The sequence below is a fragment of the Anas acuta genome, chromosome 17 (genome assembly GCF_963932015.1).
Source record: "Anas acuta chromosome 17, bAnaAcu1.1, whole genome shotgun sequence".
NCBI classification, from domain to species: Eukaryota; Metazoa; Chordata; class Aves; order Anseriformes; family Anatidae; genus Anas; species Anas acuta.
Window position 1 is genome coordinate 12,697,867 of NC_088995.1, and position 20,740 is coordinate 12,718,606.

Consider the following 20,740-nt stretch of genomic DNA (forward strand, 5'->3'; position numbering starts at 1 on the left):
TTTTGACCTTGTGTGATTTTTTTCTCCCCTACCTGTCTCCAGTTCTGTTTCTAGTTGTCACCTGTCTACACAGCCTCCGCCTCCCCGTGGTGGGCACTGGGTCCCAATCTTTTTGTCTCAGCTAAGCACAAGAGAGGGCTGCTATACTCGAGGCATTTCTCAGTGCTGGTCTGCAAGACCTGGAAACCCTGTTCCAGTCCTGTCCTCAGTGACGGCAATGAAGAGTTACAAGTGCAGACCACTTATTAGGCAAGGCAAATTAACAATTCCACATTAATACAGCGCTCAGCAAATCTGTTTATAGGGATTATGAATCCTGTTAATCTCATCCCTATGGCAGCCTCACTGTTTTGTTTATGGGCATGTTTAATACGAAAAGCTCCTTACGACAGCTTCACCAGCCATCCTAGCAGCTGTTCACATCTGAGCATAGCAGTTTCTTGTCTGCAGGCAAGGTGGCAAGAAAGGGACAAGAATGACTCTGGGAAGTTGCCTTGGGTGACCCAGCTACAGTTAAAATTAACTTTGAGACAGCTCGAAAACACACACACACACACTCACATATCTGTCTAGATTTACAGGCACTTTTTGGATTGACAGCTGCCTCAGCCTTTCCACACATTTGATCTTTTCTCCATCTAACCCAGCCCCCTGAAGCCTCTTTATTTTTAGGCAACTAATTTCTCCTTGCTACAGATAACACTGGAGTGTAAGCCTTTTGGTTTGCACTCCCCTGAAGTAACATTGGCTCACACAGTGAGCAGCCAGAGAGCCCAAACGCAGCACGTTTCATGCTGTGCTCCAGATTCCCATGGGAATCTCAGCCAGACAGAGGTCAGGTGCTGTCTGGGAGGGAACACACCGTGAGGATTTAGCCTGAAGAGGTTAACACGAGAAACCCAGCTCCTGGCTGCCCACAACTGGCTGCGCTGCTGGCACTATGCAGAACGAGCCTGGTCTCTCTCCATCCGTTTCTAGACATCCCCTCCAAAAGCACGGTGTCCCCGGCACCTCTGGCCACAGGTGCATCACCTCTGTCCGCTACTCTCCTCTCCCCAGCCCTGTAAGCAATAGCTTCTCGCCTGCTCAGTGCCTGTCAGCAAATTCTTACAACACAGTCATGCCAACAACAAAATAAAGCTTGTTAACCTTTAACTAGCTTTCCAACATCTGCCCTAGACAGGCTTCGTTCACCTGAAACTTACAGCTGGGAGAAGGCAGTTTGTGACACACACACAGTCAAAACAAATAGATGGAGCACAGAGAACCATCTGGGCTGAGCTTTTCTTTCTCCCTGATCAAACAAATCCACAGCTGCTACTGCAGTAACAAATGGGGCTGGGCATTTTGTTTCAAAATACAAACCCCAAAAGAAGAAGGGGAGGTGGGTGGGGGTGGCAGGGAATATAGAGAAACAAATGACTCCTAGACCAACAGATGCCAGATGTATATAGGAAAGAAAGAAGTTCCCCATTCAGGCAAGCACAAAGCAAGGATCAGAACCTGCTGGGCAGGAGCCGAAGTGCCCCTCCATTGCCCACTGTGAGGCAGGGGACTGCCATGGCTCAATCAAAGGGACACAAGCATCATAGGACTGCCTCACCTCTGTGTGAGCCTGAGGACACAGGTACAGGCAGGAGGCCAATGTTATTCTGACCATCTTTCTGCCCAAAACCTTGGCTGAGAAGCTGAATGAAGCTGCCTGGTATTTAATTTAATTCCCTTGAAAAATGTTTGCTATAAAAACAAATGTTTTTAGAAGCACATTTCTGCAACATGCTTCAATGACCAGTGAGAAAAGCCACCTAACTCTTTGCAAAGCAATCAGATGCCCGAAGGTTGCGTGAGATATTAAGCGAAAAAACTTCAGCGAAAAACACTTGTGAAAGTCACCATGTTAGTGATAACTACATCATTTAAATGAATTCAATATTAAGGGGCCTTCAGAGACTAAAAAGGACCAAGTTACAAGGCCAAATCAGTGAAAAGCTCTCCTATGCATGTAGTCAAAGCTTGCTTTCTCCACACCCACATTTTTTCTTACTGCACAAATATTTTCTTTTATCCTAACAGTCATTTTCTCCTCTCAAACAAAGATACCAACACTAATAACAAGTGCATGCAGCCAGCAAGTGGGATCCATTCAGGAGTTTCCATGTACTTTTGTAGGGGTGTTTATAAAAAAGAAACATGGAAAGGAAATGAAGTCTTGCGCTAAATACAGATCAAGCCGGTGGGTAGAATATAAAGCACTGGAATGGAAGATTCTCATAGCAACAGGGAAAAAATTACCCTGAAGGAAAAAAAGGTTCTTCACACAGACAAAACCAAAACATACCATTACTTTACTTCTGTATTTGCCCACTGTTTCCTGCAACAGATTCAGAATTCATTTTATCCTTCCTGACGATTTAACTGCATAAATATTCGAGGTCTCATATGAAATTGTAAAGAGCTATAGAACTAAAGCTCAGAAAATCCTGCAGATTTTTTTTTTTAAAGGGAGACAGACATACGCAAAAAAAAAAGGGCTATAGTTCACAATTGCCCTAAATGATCTAAACCTGCAGAGCTGGCATGAACTGGAACTCACATCAGCATACAAATTTGTGGTTTGTTTTTTTTCCATGGATTAGACAGAGATGAGCTCTAAAGAGCTCAAATATTAAAGCAGCAAAGAATTATCAGGAACTTGAGTCTCTGCTCTGCTGCAAGTCAGAAAGGAAAAAAAAACTGACAAGTACAGTACTTTAAAATAGTGGTTGTAAAGGGGAGTCTGCAAATCTCATTTAGCATGGAAGAAAAAAAAGTAACAGGCAGCGTACTCTGTGGCTCACTAATGATTAGGAACAAGAAAAATGCACTGAGTTTAGATTCATTCCAGCTATACTTAAGATTAGAAGTACGTGAAGTAATCCTGAAGCAACTTGCAAAAGGTTGCAATAAGTTCTCCATTATTTGGAAGTTTAAAATCAGAGAATGCCTTTCACAAAAATATATGCTCTAGCTCAGTCAGGAGTTATGGCATAAATTACAGGGTGGAGTTTTACTGGACTGTGTTATATTTAGAGGGGTTTGGACTTGATGAACAAACATTTCAGGCTGGAAGGGGTTGCTGTGAGATGACAGATAAGATCCTGTTGATAAGATCCTACTTAGCTGCTCTAAAGACAAAGTTGATTTAGCTGCAATACACCAGTTACCACCAAATCATCCCTAACATCAACTTGCAATTAGTCTTCCTTGTTGTCCTTACATCCATCAGAATTATAATCACAAATTACACAGTGAGCATAGTTGCAAATATGAAGTGTTCTCCTCTGCCACCTCTTTTCTTTATTAAAAATGTTCCTGGAAATATTACTGCTTAACTGATCCATGACAGTTTTCCTGAATAAGTGACCTTCCCTAAGGGTTTGTAACCACAAAATGCATTTTACTGAGATACAGCCCAGAGGAGAGGAGAGTCATCTTCTAGTACCACTTCCAGCATTAAAACGTGTGAGGCACCACATTGTCAATGTGCTGGGCAGGCAGACCTGTATAAGGCTGGCTCTATTGGAATTTTTTTTAAATCCACTTACTCTGAAGTAGATATCATCTATACTACTACTACTAATTCAGAAACATGAAATCGAAGCTACTCACCTGAAAAGGAGCCTTTCCGGTCAGACACTGATAAATGATGGTTCCAATACTCCACAGGTCAGCTTTGGCATCGTAGTGTTGAGACATGATGACTTCAGGTGCCTTTTTGGGAGAGAACAGAAGTTTGTTTTATAAAAGATGCAGGCTGTTTTTGGCAGCTGCAGGAAAGAAACACAAGTCACTGATATGTTTTAAAAACCCCTGACTTGGATTTCCAATAACCACAAAAGACTTGCTCCCAACAAGGCCAACTACCTCGACAAGGCCAATTCCCTCATTAAGCTGGGGAAGCAGAAGCTTTTGTTCAGGCAGACAGAAGAACACCCTATGCTGTTATGCCTACTTTAGGTAAACGCAGTACTTTCTCTTCTTGAGCATACCATACTCTGCTGAATCAACCTGTACTGAGAAGGCAGCTCCTTGAAATCACAGAGATCTTCTAAAGCAAAGCAAGGAACAGATAAATGATCAAGAAAAGCAAAGGCTCAAACCACACAGGTAAGCTCCAGCCTCTGTCCTGATCAGCAGCACTTGTGTATTTCCCTCATTTAGCCCAAGATGACAGCATATTAAGTGTGCTCCAGAGCCTGCTGCCAAAGCCACAGTTTGGGTTCAAAGGCAGACCTGGGCATTGCAGCCCAACAGCTTGAGCCCTGCTGTGCCTCAGTCTCAGCACCGGTTTCCAGTCTCACACCCTCAGCTGCTCCGTCCCTGGCTTGCTCCAGATGCTGGAGGCAGAGTGAGCCCGCAAGGCCCCGTGGTTCAACACGCAGCCTGCCTGGGGAGCAGTGCTGGAAGAGGGGCAGAAGGGCAGGCTGGCTAATCCCACACATTTGTAATGACAGATTTCATCGCAGTGCTGCCAGCATGGAACGGGATCAATTTTTAGCTGTTAGGAGCAAAGGCTGCATGTAACAGAAAAAAATGGCAGCAGAGAAGTCAGGAAAAGACCAAGCTTCTGTCGCCAAATGAAGCAGGAATGACACCAAACAAAGCCAAAGAAAGCTAGAGGATGAGAACTACAGAAGGTTTCAAGTCACATGTGACACGGATTGTATCAGGACTGAGCCACAAAGCTCACTGTGGTGTTGGTTACATGCCTTTCTTTGTAAGAGAGCAACATGAAAACAGCAGCAATGGGCTAGGAGCTAAAACAGGGAATAAGGGCTTGCCTTCTGTACGTTTTCAGTGCTAATGCACAAGATCCATAATAGCAACAGGGACAGACATCAAAGAATCCCCTAAAGACCACTTTCACCCTCCCTGCACAAATTTCCCTCAAAACTATCAGTAAACAGAGAACAATATGAAACACTGAGATTCCCTGTAATGTCCAGAGTCATTTAAATTAAAAAGATAAAACAGCAAAAGGTCATCGGTAGCTTCTTTCAGGCAAAAACAAAGAAAAAACACATCAAACTGGGTGTTTTGATTTACTTTCATAAGAGACTCTGAAAGAAAAGTGTCACTAAAAACAGACAATTCCGGAAACTCTCATAGGAGGGAAAAAAATGACATCATCTTCACATATAGCATAGTTCAAATAAACATCAGGCTTCAAAGAAGGGAAAGAGAGGAAGTCTGTTTTGCTTGAGTTTGTACTGTGGAACATGCTACCCCTGTGCATCGTAGCACAGTCCAGCTTAACTGTTTGACCTAAAGGTACAGACAAAACTTAAAGGTATTAGAACATATTGACGATCAAGGAAAATCAGGAAAGCTGGGGAGGGACTCATTGTTAGGGAAATGTAGTGATAGGACAAGGAAATGTAGTGATAGAACAAGGTTTAGATCAGATATTTGGAAGAAGTTCTTCGCTGTGATGGTGGTGAACAAGTTGCCCCAAGAAGCTGTGGCTGCCCCAGCCCTGCCAGTGCTCAAGGCCAGGCTGGATGGGGCTTGGAGCTACCTGGTCTGGTGGGAGGTGTCCCTGCCCACAGCAGGGAGTTGGAAGCAGATAATCATTAAGGCCTCTTCCATCCCAGACTGTTCTATGATTCTTATTCCAAGTGCCTACTGTCCTCAGGGCACTTGTAAAAATTTCAGCCTAAACTGATCCACATAAACTTTTTAACTTTGAGCTCAGACACCCACCCCCAGGAACTATTACATGGCTGGTTTTGACATTTTTATTCCTGTCCTGGCTCTGTCATTTTTAATTTCATTGGCTTACTGAGACACTGAGATCCTGATTGCTTCCATGAAAACAAACAAGAGACTACGTCCTCACATCCCAGTCACAGATGAGGAAGTTCAAAGGAAGTGAAAGGGATCAGTTTGTTTTTTAAAACACATCTGGTTCTCAGGCTAAGAAATCATCTCTGAAGTAGCTGGTTTGCTGAAAGAATCAGCATGCAGAGGGTGGAGAACAGGGAGTGGCAGTGCACAGAACAAGAAGCAAGTGGCCTTTACATTTACACCCATTTCCCGAGTACAAAATACACTTAGCAGCAGTAAGTTAGCAAGAAGGCAATATCTGTGCCTGAACAGTCCGTAGGCCTGAAAGGATTTTGCAAGACCAAACAGCTAAAAATAGTTGGAGAGTTTACAAAACTGCTGTTTAACAAGGACCTTGCTCCTGATATTCTGGCCTTAGCAAAAACAACTGGAAGGCTCGAGGTGACCGTAGGCTTGTGGAAACAGTCTCAAAAAGTCCTGCCAAAGCAGTGATTTATTGAGGTTCTTCAACAAGGAAACAACACTGCCAATATAGTCAGGTGTGTGGAATACCGTCCTGGCCCTCACTCTGTTGCTTCACCGGCAGCAGAGAAAATACATTTCATTTCTCTGCACCTTCAGTGGTAAATGCTCTGGTAGTACTGTTTCTGGGAGCAGAGAGCAATTAATACTCTGTTTTGTTCAGTTCTATTTATCAACAGCTCACCTGAAAGTTGGATGACAACACACGCACCTGTCGTAATAGCTGTTTTCTAACATGTCATTAAAATTTCACTTTTTGGGGGGACGATTAATGAAACACAAAGCCTTGCCTCTGGGAGTGGGAGGCGAACAAAGAAGCAAGACCAATACACAAAAACTTGTCAGCAAAACACACTTACCATGTACATTGGTGAACCACATAAAGTCGCTGCCATCATATTATTCTGCAGGTATCGGGCAAATCCAAAGTCAGCTACAAAGAGAAACAGAGAGGTGGGCCAAGGTCAGCCATGAGCTCTAGAGAGCCTGCACCTTCCTAAGTTCCCCCGAGCCCTTCACAGCAGGTCATGTACCCCACACAAATCACAAGACTTCGACAGCTCTCTCCCTGAGCAGTAACATCCTTGTGCTCATTACTGACTTGTAATGGAGGCACTAGAACACGGGAAACCAAACTGCACACAGTATTTAGAAGAATGAACTCCCATTCATTTTGAGAGATCAGACACTTCTTTCCGTCTCTGTTTGCTTGCGTTCCAAAATGTCAGCTGCTGGAATCTTCTTGACTTCAGAGAGAGCGTGCCAGTTCTACCAGCCAATTCATCTGCTGCCATCCCAACTTTTAATTTGGGGAACTCACAGTTCCCCTCCACTGAAAAGGAGTGCAGTGCAGCAGGCATCCAAGAGAAACCACTACTTGCCACCACCCACATTTGTAGGAAAGCCCTAATGAAACAGACTTGCTCTATTCCTTCAGAAGTTTCAGCAGTGCTAACTCCAGGACGAAGGGAGAAAGCTGAGCCATTAGATCACCTGGTAGCTGGAAAAGCCAAGGGCTAGGAATACAAATACAAGTTACATCTGCAGGTTACTCAGCATCTGATCATATGATACTTGGAGGTTCTTTCAAGGTTAGTAGATATTTCAAGCAAGGAAATGATTTGACACAGCTGTTTATACTGCCATCTGTCACTGATTGGTCTAGCTAGCTATTCCCTGGACCACATATTTCTCAGGGAGGTGGGAAGGAGGGGTTGCAGGGCACATCACACCGAAGAGCAGCAGTGCCCAGGTGGTGTGCTGTGCCCACAGCCCTCCCGCCTGCATCTGCATCTCCCAAATAGCTTACTGCCACCTTCCAGATAATTCTACACTTCACAAAAAATTAACTTTCTTAGAGATGCTGCTGAGAAGCCTACCTCTAATTCAGAGTGCAGAAACATCTGCTTTGTGATGTGCCTGACTTCCTTTATGCTCTGAAGCCAGACAGTAGAAGAGCTACTTTTAGGACTTAAGACACCACTTAGTATTTATCCTCAGTTCTACTAAAAGCCAAATAGAAAAGCCACCGCAGCAGCTCCTTTCTTGGTAAGCCTAGAGACTGCAAGCCAATTAGGGCAGGATAGTATTTGTTTTTACAAAGGGAGGCACCATTCTGCTTGGAAATGGAGCAAAGCCTGACCAATTTATTTTATATTAGCCCATGTCTTGGCAGAGCAGAAAGCTCTTGTTCCTACTGCTTGGAGGCCCACTGAAGTTAGCTGAACTCGGTTATGTCTTGCAGAGGAATTAAGTGAGGAAGTGGAAAAACATTAGGGCATATTAAAAAGCGGAGAAATTTTCTTCTAGACAGTTCCCAAAAGAAATTGAGGCTTGCCACTTATCTGTTACCAAAGTCTCCTGAGAGCTGTTAGGGTGACACTTGTAACAGGGTCTTACCAATCTTTATGCGTATGTTGTTGGGATTTGATTTCCTGCCTCCAGCGTAGGAAAGGAGAATATTCTGTGGTTTCAGATCCCGATGGATGATGCCTTTGCTGTGCAGCATTTTCATGGCACCTGCTATCTGCTGAAGAAAGAGCCTGATGGTGTCTTCACTAAGCGTCCGCATAGCTAGGGAGGAGGGAAAAATAACCACAGATGAAAGAATTACAATGCTAGTTCTCCAAAGAGCCCAGGGGGTAGTTTCTCCAGAGCAATTAGCAATAATTTGGCTTTTTTTTCCTCCACGCACTATTTCTGAATGCTTAGTGCTGGCATTAAGAGAGAGCTTTTGCATTCCCAGTTTATGCTGTGACCAGGGCTGTTTTCAGCCCCGAGAGTCTAATAGTGAACTCAGGTCAGTGGCAAGTGCCGAATTTGGGTTATCAGCTGTGTCCAAAAGTGACATTTGATGAGGTTTAGGACTTCCCTCAGCAAGAGCTGCCAGCTTGCTTTAAGCAAGCAGCCAGACAGAGCCTGCAACCTGATGAGTGAGAGGGTCACCTCTGAGCTATGGTCAGCAGCCATCAGACATTACAGCTTTATCGAGAAGACTACATCTAAACCTGGAGACACCGTTAGGATTAGGATTTATGTCTGCAGCAACCATTATGGCTCAGGCTGGGCATGGAAAAGGCTGGCAGATTCGGGTACATGGCCACCAGGGATCTGAAGCCAAGTCCAGGCCTAATCCTTGTGCATCAGCACTCACTAGACCCAACCATAACTCTAATCCAAATCCAGTGTTAGGATGAAAAGCAGTCCAATACCTAGCAAAAATCCCCCTACCAAGTGTCCCCTGTGAGGTCTTTTTTATAAAGAAATATTTTTTAAAAATTAATAATCAAATTCTGGTCATACGGAAGCACTGAACTTACTCTCCTTAGCTCAGGGCTTCCCAAGAACTGTGGTGTGAGAAATAAATAACACTGAAGGGATTAAAATAATGTTCATCTGGACCTTCTAATCAGACTGGTGCAACATTAGCTTCTGAGCTTCTGTTATTTTAAGAACTGCACACATGAAACTTGTCAAAGCTCGGAGCAGCCTGCTGAACAGACCACAGGACCAACAGCGCTACCAGCCTGCTTCCTTATCAGTCGCTGAATGAGGCAGGCTTAAAGAAAGCACCGTTCCACTTGAACTAAATCATTTCTTTTGTAGAAGGTCCCGGTAAATTACTTGGGACTTCATTAGTATTTTTCCAGCTGTTCTCTAGTAAAACCTCAAAACAAGCTGGCAGGAACTTCAAACTGCTACTCTGCCTCATCAGCTAGAAGGGAGGAATCCTTATGAAAACACAGATGAGGTTGCAGGCAGCTTTAACACAACACAGGAAATTAAAAATCTAACTTTTGAAATATGCGCATGGGAAACAGATAAGTTAAACAGCATTTAGAATAGAAAATAAACTCCCACCACTCCCAAACCCCGCTGTTCTAGGAAGAGGCACAAGCAGAGCTAAAATGTCACCACGGCCATCAGCCGCTCCTGGATGCGTACACGTGACACAAATGCACGTGTATATAGAGTTTCTCTCCCCTTGCTGGGCCTTTTTCCTCATGGACTGGCACTCAGCTGGAATTCAAAAGGCTGCTCTGCAAGAGGGGGCGATTCTGTGACGAGATCTTAAAGATATAAGAGGCAGCTTAGATGCAGATCTACCAAACTTACTTGCATCTTCTGGGGAAAAAAAGAAAAAACAACAAAAACCCCACACCTCTACTTCCTTCTCTTTAACAAAGCTTTCCCCAGGTGGACTGGGACACCTATTCGTGAACAGCTAAAACCCCATCCTTCTGCAAAACAGCAAGAGCTCCAACAAGTTTTGCTCAATTCAGCTCAGGCCCCGGGAAGGAGAGGCTGTCTCATCTTCCCCCAAACAAGAAACAAGGCTTGGAACTTGGTGGCTCTTAGCGTTATTAAGCCAGCAGGCAATTAGGAACTCCTGGCTAAATACGGCTCGCCTCTAGCAGAGCTGTTTTCTTTAGAGCCTTGTCTTGACCCGCAGTTCCAGCAGCATGCCACATCTTCAAGGTGTTACCCTCCCTTTTATATAATGTGGTGGCAATAAGATGAACACCGCACTAGCTGCCATTCCCTCAAACCAGTTAAGCCTCCCTAACCTTTCAAACTGGGGTAAAAAAAAATATATATATATATATTTTTAAATCATTATAGCTGAAACCAGAGAACCCATTCCCCTGAGGAATATAGTGCCTCTAAGCTACCAATTTCATCTTTTTCCACTTCACACTTGAAGCTTTTAACCTTTCAAAGGTGTTGTGTTCCTAACACACTGAGCATCTATGCTCCTGTCTTGAGCCTGTAGAGAGATTCCTGCAGTCAGTCTGCGGTGGCACAGTGAAGTTACCACAATGCAGCATAGAAAAATTAGGCAGAGGGCTGCCGGGTCCTCTGGCAGCATCACATCTCAACAATCACAGTAGCATGGCAAGGGAGGACTGTGAAATTGAGAAGATGCTCTCAATAACAGAAGAGGGACAGGCGGTTACACCGGGAGCACAGGGGCATACCCTTTTATTTCACTTCATGAACAGACACATCACAGAGAAAAACAGGAGTCCTTATCTCTCATACTCAGCCCATCAGTCTACCAAATGACAGCAGCAATCTCCAACTGAAGGACAGAGAAATAAATGCAACTGTCACTTTCAGAGACTCCTGAAGTCTATGAAGAGTAGGGCAAAAATTAATGTCACCTGTACTATCAAGCTCAGGGATTCAAAACCCCACAACAGAAGAGCTAAGGGTCGGACTTCTGTTCCCTTCACAGTTTGCAGCACCTGGATTTTTCTGTGTACTGCCTGTAGCTCATTTTGACACATCCTTCCTACTAACACCTTTCATTTACTTCAGGCTAGCAGGTTTAATACAAGATCAAGTTGTCTTGTTCTACAAAAATCAGGAAAAGCAGCATTAGCATGCTCCAAACGGGATGATTACCAAAACCAGGAACATTTACACATCGGTCTGCAAACGGTCTTCAGACCGACCACCATCAGCAGAGGGAGAACATACAGAAGACTCATTTGATTTAGACGTCACCAAACAGATGTGGCAAACGAGACAACTCACTGTCTCCATGACATCCCAAACAGGAAACTTGTACTTCTGTCCCTGAAAAAAAAAGGTCACTCTCATCTTCCCCAGAGAACTGGCAAAACACTGAGGCTGCACTGAAGTCCAGGCCTCTCCACGGAGGCCTGTGGTCAGCAACACATTCTTGCAGAGATCACTGTTTCACAAGCCTCACTTTGCCATTACTGAGAAGTAATAATATCCCCTCTGTTTATTTTCATGGGCTCCACTTGAGTGAGGAGGCCCTCAGTGTGCTGCCTTGGGAACAGGTCAGGAGATCAGAACAAACATTTACTGCGGGTCAGCACAAGGCCTGCCTGCCTGGTAGCTCTTGAGGCATAGGAAAAGGATGAAACCACCTCAAAAGGTGGCTTTTGGTCAGCACTGTGGAGAGATGTAGCAAATGTTCAATCAGCCCAGAGGCTGCCTGGGAAAGCGCAGTAAACACGCCCTGACAGCTGATCCAAGGGTAACAGACTGGAGCATGCTCGCTGATGTTGAATGACAACACCATTTTGGAAAAGTTATTTAGGAAAAATAACTTCTCCTCTTACCCACAGGTGCACAAGCATCTCTTTAACACGCGTCCAATCCAAATCATGCTGAAGTCTGAAAGGCCAGGCTGATTTATTTGGGCCTGTCTTGCAACCCCCCCAGGGCCATGTGCACAGAACATGGCCAGCACGACTCCTGCAGAGGCCCTTCTGTTTACACCAGGAGACTAACGTGACCACCCATAACAGCCTGTGGCAATGCCAATTCACAGAATTTAAAGAAATCGTAGATGAACCTGCTCTGATCTCCTGTCACAAGCTACAAAATTTTAGTTACTCCTGTAGTAAAAACGATGACTTCTGGAATGCTTCCTACAGCTCTACCATACATCGCAGAGATCTGCCACTGTAAGCTCAAAACATACCCTGTGATGGGCTTTAAACGACAGCAACATCCACAGAGATCTATCAGAAGAGAAATCATTAAAAAACACCACCACCACAGAAGCTTTGCTCAGCAGAACACATACAACCTCAGCTTGTATCAGAGGTGGGGTTGACCAACAGTTTAATCCAACACAAACGCGCACTGCACTGAAACGTGCACATATGCACGTCGTCCAGTTATGAAGACAAGGGGAATTAGAGTGCCTTTTGATTCAACACAGGATTACCATATTGCCTAATGCTTGTAATTAGAGGGCAGAATGGATTGGGAAGCTTACAAGCATCTCATTCAATCAGAAGCAGTGGATTTGCATGTGCTGCTTGTTTAAGTGCTACAGGAACTACCAGCAAAAATGTCAGAGAGCCAGTGGAAAAGTAGATGTTGCAATGGAATATAAGCATGCGATTATCAAAATAACTGAAGCAGCACCATAACCTCTCAATAAAGATGTGCCTCATGTATACCAGAGAAATATCCTGGAAGAAATCTGAATTTTCCAAGATAATTTCATCCTAAAAGAAAGCTTATCATCAAAAGCACTCGTCAAAAGTAGGGATTTCAACACTAGCTGTAGGGCGAATTTAAATTTAGCTTTTAATCCTTCATTTTTTGCCATTTCCAGGCATTTCATCCCTCAAATAAGCAGCCCGAAGTATTATCCAGCTGACTAACTTTAAATTCTAACAGTAAAACCAAACTTTGTTTAACCATGATGCAGAGCCACATTAAGAAGTGAGATTAAAGGATGATGTCAAGCCCCAGCAACTTTAAGGAGTGAGAACCATCAGCGATTCCTTACAAATACCGAGGATACTTTCCATGCTGTTCTACTTACTGTGAAGGTAGTCTGCCAGGTCACCACCATTGCAGTACTGGAAGCAGAACAGAAAGCTCAGTTAATGCAAAGCAAATTAAGGACTAAAAACTTCAGTAAGCTTCACTAGCACTGCAAGCTTATCACGGTATTTAAAAACAATCACATTCAGAAACTGGCAGAAAAAAAGCTATTCCAATAGCTTCCTCTTCTGGCATATTCGCCCGACATGTGTACATCCTTGCGCATGCGCAGAGAGAAAGACAAAACCAAGAGAGCAGAAAGGTCACCACTTGAAGACCACCAGGAAGCTGACTAAGGAAAACCTGGGAGCAGCCATAGCTGAAAACTGAAATTCCCTACATTATGTTCCACATCACTAAGGAAAAGGTCAACAAGACCTCAGAGCAAAGACTGCAGAAGAAAGAAAACATACAAAAAGCTTTGCAGCTATATCGTGTGGATAAAATGTTCTTTCCATGAATCTTTGAAGCAGGTACTATCCCATAATGCTCATTTGACCCTTGAGGTAAGGCATCCAACTGATTAAGCCTCTGCCAGCATGACCTTCTAACAGCAGCAGTATAAAGAAATCCCACTGCTATCTTCATCCACACTGTTCCAGTTCTCAAAGGTATGCAGCTGCATATTAGATTAGCAAAAGCATCGCAGGTGAGACCGAGCAGAAAACACTTCTTGTCTAATGAACTGGTCTGCTTAATCCAAGTTAAAGATGAAAAAAGTTGAAAAAACGATAAAGACACTCACCTCCATAACCAAGTAGACAGAATTTGCCATCTCCTGGGGAAAGAGAAAACAAAGATTTATGCATCAAAATATTTCACACACATTGCAACTGCTGTATTCCTTTTTAAACAGTTGAACTCTTCTCTACACGACAGGCTTAAGAGAGGGAATAAACTTCCTTACAGATCAATTCCTGGAGGGTCACTTACTTTTTAAGAATAGGGTATCTCACACCAATTTAAGCGCACTATTCCTTTCTCAATGTGCACCTGTTTAACAGAGCAAATCTGCTATATTGTGGCTTAGATCTTCTTGTTCCTTTCTGGCTCTTGGGATTACCAGCAGAACACAATGCAGATGCCGGTACGTTATTATCTTAGAGTCTTAATCGTTTCCACATTTAACACTGCCCTTTACAGCAGCTATTCGGCATGAGCGGCTCTAGTCTGAATGAAATGATAAGAGCAATACAACTTTGGGACCTGCATTTCAACCCCCACGGATGAGAGGTGCTTAAGAGCTCCTTCCACCTTGGATTTCATGGAGGGAAAGAAAAAAAAAAGAGAAAGATCTCAGCTGCCTTCGAGCTCAGAATGTTTGGTTATGCCACAGGGATACAACAAAGATGTTTCTGAGGACGTTTCTGAGGAACCATGCACAGCCGGGCCCTTGCTTCATTCAAATACCATTACGCAGTGGGAAGTCAATGCTTACCTGGCTGAGGGGTGCTCAGGCTGTCATTTTAGGTCTCATGTACAACCAACAGCACACAGCACAGCTGTCCATCTGACAGCACTGACACAGGTCAAAAACGTAACACCAGCCAACCAGTTCCTACACACGCGTTAACCGAGCACTATTGAAGTTAGGAGCCTGCTATTAGTGGTAGCTGAAGCTTTCTGCATTATTATGCGGTCAACACCGATGAAGTCCAGACCAAATGCTTGTCTTCCCCAGTGTGTTACTGTGCTGCGCTGTGGTGTTTCTTCCAGTCCTGGAAGTTATCCTCAGCCCTAGCTCATCATCTCCACTGGCTCCCTGGACACTGGAAGCACGTGCTGGGTGCCATACTCTACAAGCACACCCTACTGCAGAGAAGAGCCCCCCAAGCCCACAGCACCCAGCAGCAGGAGCTCCGGGGGCTGTGAGCAGCACGCTGCCTAACCAGCAGCAGCAGAGAGCAGATGTGCAAACAGACAGATGTTTCAGCCCCAGGTAGACCAAGAGCATCTAAAGCCTCTTGAACACAAGCAAGAGAGGAGCAGATCCACTACAAAGAAGCTCGTATGCTAAAAGCCCTTCCTAAATGCAAGGCCAAGTCCCAGCCAGGAGCAGGCAGCAATTACCTGGCTGCAGAGAAGCACTGAAAGCAACGGTGGAGCAAAGACTTCGCTGCATTTCCATAGCTGCAGGGCAGCATGCCTTTACTTACAGGCTGCTTAGACACCTGCCTGCCTGATTCCCCTTCACAGCCCGACTGCAATTTCAAAGAGCCCCACATCACCCTTCCAGCATTTCAGTTTTCCGGCAGCCTTCGCTGCCTGCTCTCAGCTCCTTTCATCTTGCTCTGCACGCAGGACTACCCAGACCAAAGCCACCTCTGCAAGTGCCCGGAGCTCTGCCTGCCTCCCATCACCTCTCCTGCAGTTCTCCTGACCTCACGGCATGGGACGCAGATGCTAGCAGGCTGGCTGGAAGAGGGCTGGGAGACAAAATCCTTGCCCCATGAAGGGCACCAGGCACAGCTGTCCGCAGCCACCATCCCCCAGGAGATGCATGTGAGCACTTGCAGCCCCACAGCCTCATCTCCCACAGCTCCCCCCAGCAGGACGGGCTCACCAGGGCCAGGGCTGGTGCTCCCTGCCCTCACAGCTGCTCTCACCAGCTGAAATTTTGAAGGTCTCCTCGTTTGTCCAAAAAACAGTTCCCTGGGATGCTTCAAGAGCGCATTTGTTGTATTTTCACCCGTGGTAAGCACTGCTTTAACTAGGCCTTACTTTCCCACGGCTCCATTTAAAGGCAGCACATGTTATCTCCTCCCACACGTGCTTCAGACGCAGCGACCGGCGTCCAGTCCTGTCCCATCTCCTCGTGCCGCAGCCCCGCTCACACACACGAGGCAGGGACACGCGGCCCCCACACACGGCTGCAGCCCCTCCGCTGTGCCTGCAGGCCACGGAGCTCAGCACAGGGCAGCTTCCAGGCACGGAGGAAGTTTCTAAAAGCAGTGCTTGCAGCCTGCACCGAGTTCGTCTCTGCCACTGCCATTTTGCAGAGCCAAGTCTTGCTGAACGTGCTGGAGTCACAGCAGCTCAATACCAATAACCCATTAATATGTACAGTGCCAGCAGGGCTTGGGGAAGCCTAATATGTTGTTGCCTGTATAGAAAATGAGGAGGAAGTTTAGCTTAGACAAGCTAAATCCAAAAGATATTAGCAATAACTTCTCAGTTATTAGCTAACAGCTAATGTACACTGTGTAGCTTGGTTGTTTTTCCTCTGTACGTTATTTAAAGACTCTGCAAACACACATCATAAAGCAAGTCATTGATTTTTGGCAGTAATGCGCACAGTGACGGGGTTAAATAAGGACCCAGGCAGGCAAGGGAGATTCTCTGCCCGACTGCCCTAGCAACAAAGCCACCCTGCTGGCTGCTGCCTTTATCTGCCCAGCCCAGGGCCAAGAAGCAGGGGCAGCGCCTGATGGCATCGGGAGGAAAAGAAGGTGGCTCCCCCAGCCCCCCGCTGGCAGCAGCACCCTCTGCCATCCTCGTCGCATCAGGAACCGTTCTCTGCTGGTTAAGGTTAACACAGGCCTCACCAAACTTGTCTTCAGTACCCCCTGTGCTGGTGAACTGAAATCGCCTTCCTGTCATTTGGAAAAATGCCTGCAGGGGAGAACTGGAAGCGTGGCATTCGCCAGGGCTCTGGGTAAATTCCCAAGCAGCAGGTACCACTAGAGCACTGCAAAACAGAACTGGTGCCCAGACCCAACTCCAACACCAGGTGCATTTATTTCAGGGGGTTATTTGGCAGCAGTATTTTGCCATGACTGTCAACCCCTACAGTCCAGTAGCTGCTGGCACCAGTGAGCGCCCTGCTGGAGCCCACCTGCGCATTTTGGGGCTCACCTCCCAGGTAGGGCAGTAGGAATTTTACCACCAAACTAAACATTTATTTAAGGAAGGGCCTCTGAAACAAACTCGTGTTTGGAAAAAGCCTTCAGCCAGTAGCTTACTGTGGTTACAAAGGAAACAGACATCTAAAGAGACTTCTGGTTTTTCAAATGGGCTGACTGACTTCTCCCATACCAACTGAGCAGCAGAAACTAGTTTTTTCCTTTTTTTAATCCCTCCACAGTCCTTACTATTTGTTCATTAACAGACCAAGGAAAAATACACCGAGCCAAACTTTGCAGGCCAGCCGTCTCCCTAAAGAAACGAGATGCCCGACCCACCCGTTTCCACATCAGAAAGAAGCACAATATTACAAGTTGCTGTATTTCTGCAGAGGCTTATGTCCAAGACGCGCTGCAGACCATCTGTTCTGGACTCCCACCCGCATGTGGCAGCCCCTGCAGCCAAGGCCAGCCCTGTCACTGCACAGGGAGCGGCACAGAGGCGACCCCCCGACTCCTCTCATCACAACGCAGCAGCAGAACCCTGACTGTGCTCTACAACAGCACCGACGGCCTCTGCCAGAGGCATCAAGCTGATAATTAATCAGCCTGGATCGCTGCCTGACTCGCAGCTCGTACAGCAGAGGCCTCAGCGCTGAAGTTACAACTTAATTGAGTGTAAAAACAGGCAACAGGCTCTACTGCCTACAAGTAACACATCTGCTGATGGAGGAAAAAGAAAAACTTCATTCAGGAACGCAGCAGCGATCACCCCAGGACAGCACTCTGTTAAAATCCCTCACTGAGGCACCGCGAGGGATGGGGTTAGGGGTGTTACGATGCAGCAGTCCTGTCTCCAAAGCGTTCTCTCCGCCCATACTGGAAGGTGGCATGATCCTCTTCTTGGAAAGCCTGTGTTTAGGTGTGTCCAAAGGGAAACATCTGGGTGTACCCGCAGTTAGTCATCCTCCTACCACAGCTTAAAAAGTCCACGAGAGGAAACTTCCTCAGAGCAATCCTCCCCTGCACTCTGCCCCAGCACCTAGCCTGCTACCAGATTTAGAAAGATGCTCAGGAAGGAAAAGTGTTTAATTACACAGCGCTCCACAACCCTCGCAGCAGTGCTGTATTTCCACCCATCCGTGTGGGACCACCATTGTAACGGATGCTGGGGTATGAACTTGGCACAAAGCGGCTCCCACCTCACCTAACTCATCTCTAGGAGAGCTGGGGGAGCAGGAAGAGGACTCAGATGAGCACCGCCCTGCCCTGCTGCTGCACCCCGTGCTGCACACTGCTTGGCTGGCACGGCTGCTCGGCAGAGGTGTGGGACTCAAGTGCTCAGAGCTGTTCTTGTTCCTCTCCTGCAGAGAAGCACACGGCTGCGCGTTTCCTCAGCCTCCCCCAGTGAAATTCCTGTCCTGCCCCCCCAGGAAGATCCCCGTGTGCTGCCTGACAGCCCAAGCAGCGCCGGCAGCAGCTGCTAAGGGAAGATAATTGCCACAGAGACCTGCGTGAGCAGGGCCAGGCCTCACCGACTGTGCCACCCAGCAGAGGCACAACATGAAGCCCGGGGTCCAACCTGGCAATGGAAGATAAAGGTGACACCAACTGAAAGCTAAGCTCTACTGCTTTGAGGTTTTTTTGTTTGTTTGTTTTTTAATGCCACTTCCCCCGCTTGCTGCAGAAGACCCTCAGCACCGGGGCACGCTGCCTCCTCCTGCCCTGCCAGCGGGATCTCACGGAGCTGGTGCCCTTTCGACATCCGATCTCTATTTTCTGTTTGTCCCTCTTCTGAAAGGGGCACTGAGTTATGCACACCAGCTGTAGCAAACAAACCTTGCTTCACAGGAACCACCTGGAAAAGCCTTTAGCTAACATCATGGCTCCCAAGCCGGCTGGGCTTGGGGACAGAACCTGCTGTTCTCAGAAGCAAGTTTCCGAGCAGTAATGCCTCTCGGGGTTATTTCACTCTGGCCCAGAGCTTGGCTCGAGCAGGTTAACCTCTGAAGAGGAAAACTTTCATGCTATGCAAGGATTATCTCTTGACGCAACGATCTGAACGGAAGCAAGATAAAAGACAATAGTAACATTAGTAGGAATTGTGGCAGCACCTACCAGCCTTCTCCCTTAGCAGAACAGATCTAAAGCAAATAGCTAGATATTCATGTGGCTCTCGACCTCACACAAAGAAAAACATCTCAGAGCCTATTGTGCTTCTGTTCCCTTGCCCTGCTCCTTCTCTTCACTCCCTCTGAACCTTGCTGATAAAGAACTCAGGAACACTTCAAACAGTTCTTTACTCAGGAAACAATTAATTCAGATGAAGAAATAAAAGAAGAAAGTACTCGTTTGCCACAATACAATCTCTTCTCTGCATAGACACGGCATCACAAAGTGCTTCTTACACCCAGACAAAGCTGTAAGGCCAGACAAAAAAGCATGTTTCAGGACAGTTCGCTGGGATTCACGCCGTGCAGGCAGCGAGGTCCTGCCCCAAAGGGAGTTGGCGTGGCATAAGGAACAAGCGCTCACCTTCCTCTCGTGCATGGGCTACGCTGCAGGTCAGAAACTTGGGGCTGCAGCAGCAGTCACACACGCACAGCCTGGCAGATGGGATGCGAGCAGCAAATGCCATCGTGCCACAGCCCACTCAGTATCCTTGCCTGTTTTGGCAGATCCAGGCCCAGTAATAAAACCTGCTGCTACTGTCTGGAAAGCATTACAGCGAGCTGTGCGGAGTCAGCAGGTCTGTGAATTCCCAAGGGAACGAGGGCGCCCAGTGTCCTCACACTGACCCTAAGAGTAAGAGGCAAGGCCCAGAGAGGACTGACTTCTGCAGCAGCTCTCAACTACATTCTGCTTCCTACAGACCTGAGAGCTTGCTCCAGGATTTGGAGCACCAGGCAAGATACAGGACAAGCAGAAGGGAGGTCCTGCAGTGCAGAAGGAGTTTATGGCCGCCTTGCTGAACGTGAATTTTTGTAGGCTTCTGAGAACAGCGATGCAAAATGCTACCCCCCCATTCCAGGCACTACCGCACTCTCTGCTTATGAAGCAGAACTGTTTTTGGGATGGTCATGCTTCAGTGTGGATTACAAACAGCAGGAAAGCTGTCCTCTGGTTCTGCACGGGCTGCAGGAAGGGAGGGAAAGTACTTCCCATACAGTCACATCCCCCTAGCAACAGTCCTGAAGTCCAACTGTGTGACCATATAAAATGAACAAGGCACTGTCACGTCCAGGGCCTTCGTGTGTGCCAGCCAGCTGACACCACTGCAGGCAAACGGCAGGATGGCTTCTTCAAGAGACCCGAAGGAACTGCACCATCCCCTGCCACTAACACGGGCTTTCTGCAGCTCCCTTTGGACCAGGAGCTGCACCTCTCTCCTGCCTGCGGTGCCACGGCCCCACCGGCTGGCTGCTGGCTCCAGGAAGGCTCAGGGCTGAACGATGGGCGACTCCCATGCTCGCGAAGTGCCCCGACAGGAAGATGAGGCTGTCCTGCAGGGGCACGCCGAGCCTCCGCAGAGCAAACACTGCAGCAAGCCTGAGCTGAGCTGACGTTAACCACGGAAACCGAAACACAGGATCACTGTCATGAGAGGAGAGAGGCAAAGCGGCAGGTTCAACAAGTCACAGAGCTTCGAGGCGAGACCGGAGACGTGCGCCACAGCAAATTAAAGACTCTTGCTGTGGGGACACTGAGGAGCAGTCGCTTCTTACAGC

At 46.7% G+C, this 20,740-nt stretch overlaps 1 protein-coding gene across 3 annotated transcripts in view; it reads right to left on the minus strand.

Annotated features, from left to right (window-relative positions):
• The window catches only part of ULK1 (unc-51 like autophagy activating kinase 1), a 79,057-nt gene that overhangs the window by 49,382 nt on the left and 8,935 nt on the right, over positions 1–20,740 (minus strand). For all 3 annotated transcript variants that reach the window (XM_068654403.1, XM_068654404.1, XM_068654402.1), the window contains exons 4-8: positions 13,916–13,948; positions 13,169–13,205; positions 8,248–8,421; positions 6,708–6,781; positions 3,649–3,750 (exon numbers count right to left, since the gene is read on the minus strand). In XM_068654403.1, coding sequence (XP_068510504.1) covers positions 3,649–3,750; positions 6,708–6,781; positions 8,248–8,421; positions 13,169–13,205; positions 13,916–13,948 — 420 coding nt within the window. The remainder of the gene's footprint in view (positions 1–3,648; positions 3,751–6,707; positions 6,782–8,247; positions 8,422–13,168; positions 13,206–13,915; positions 13,949–20,740) is intronic.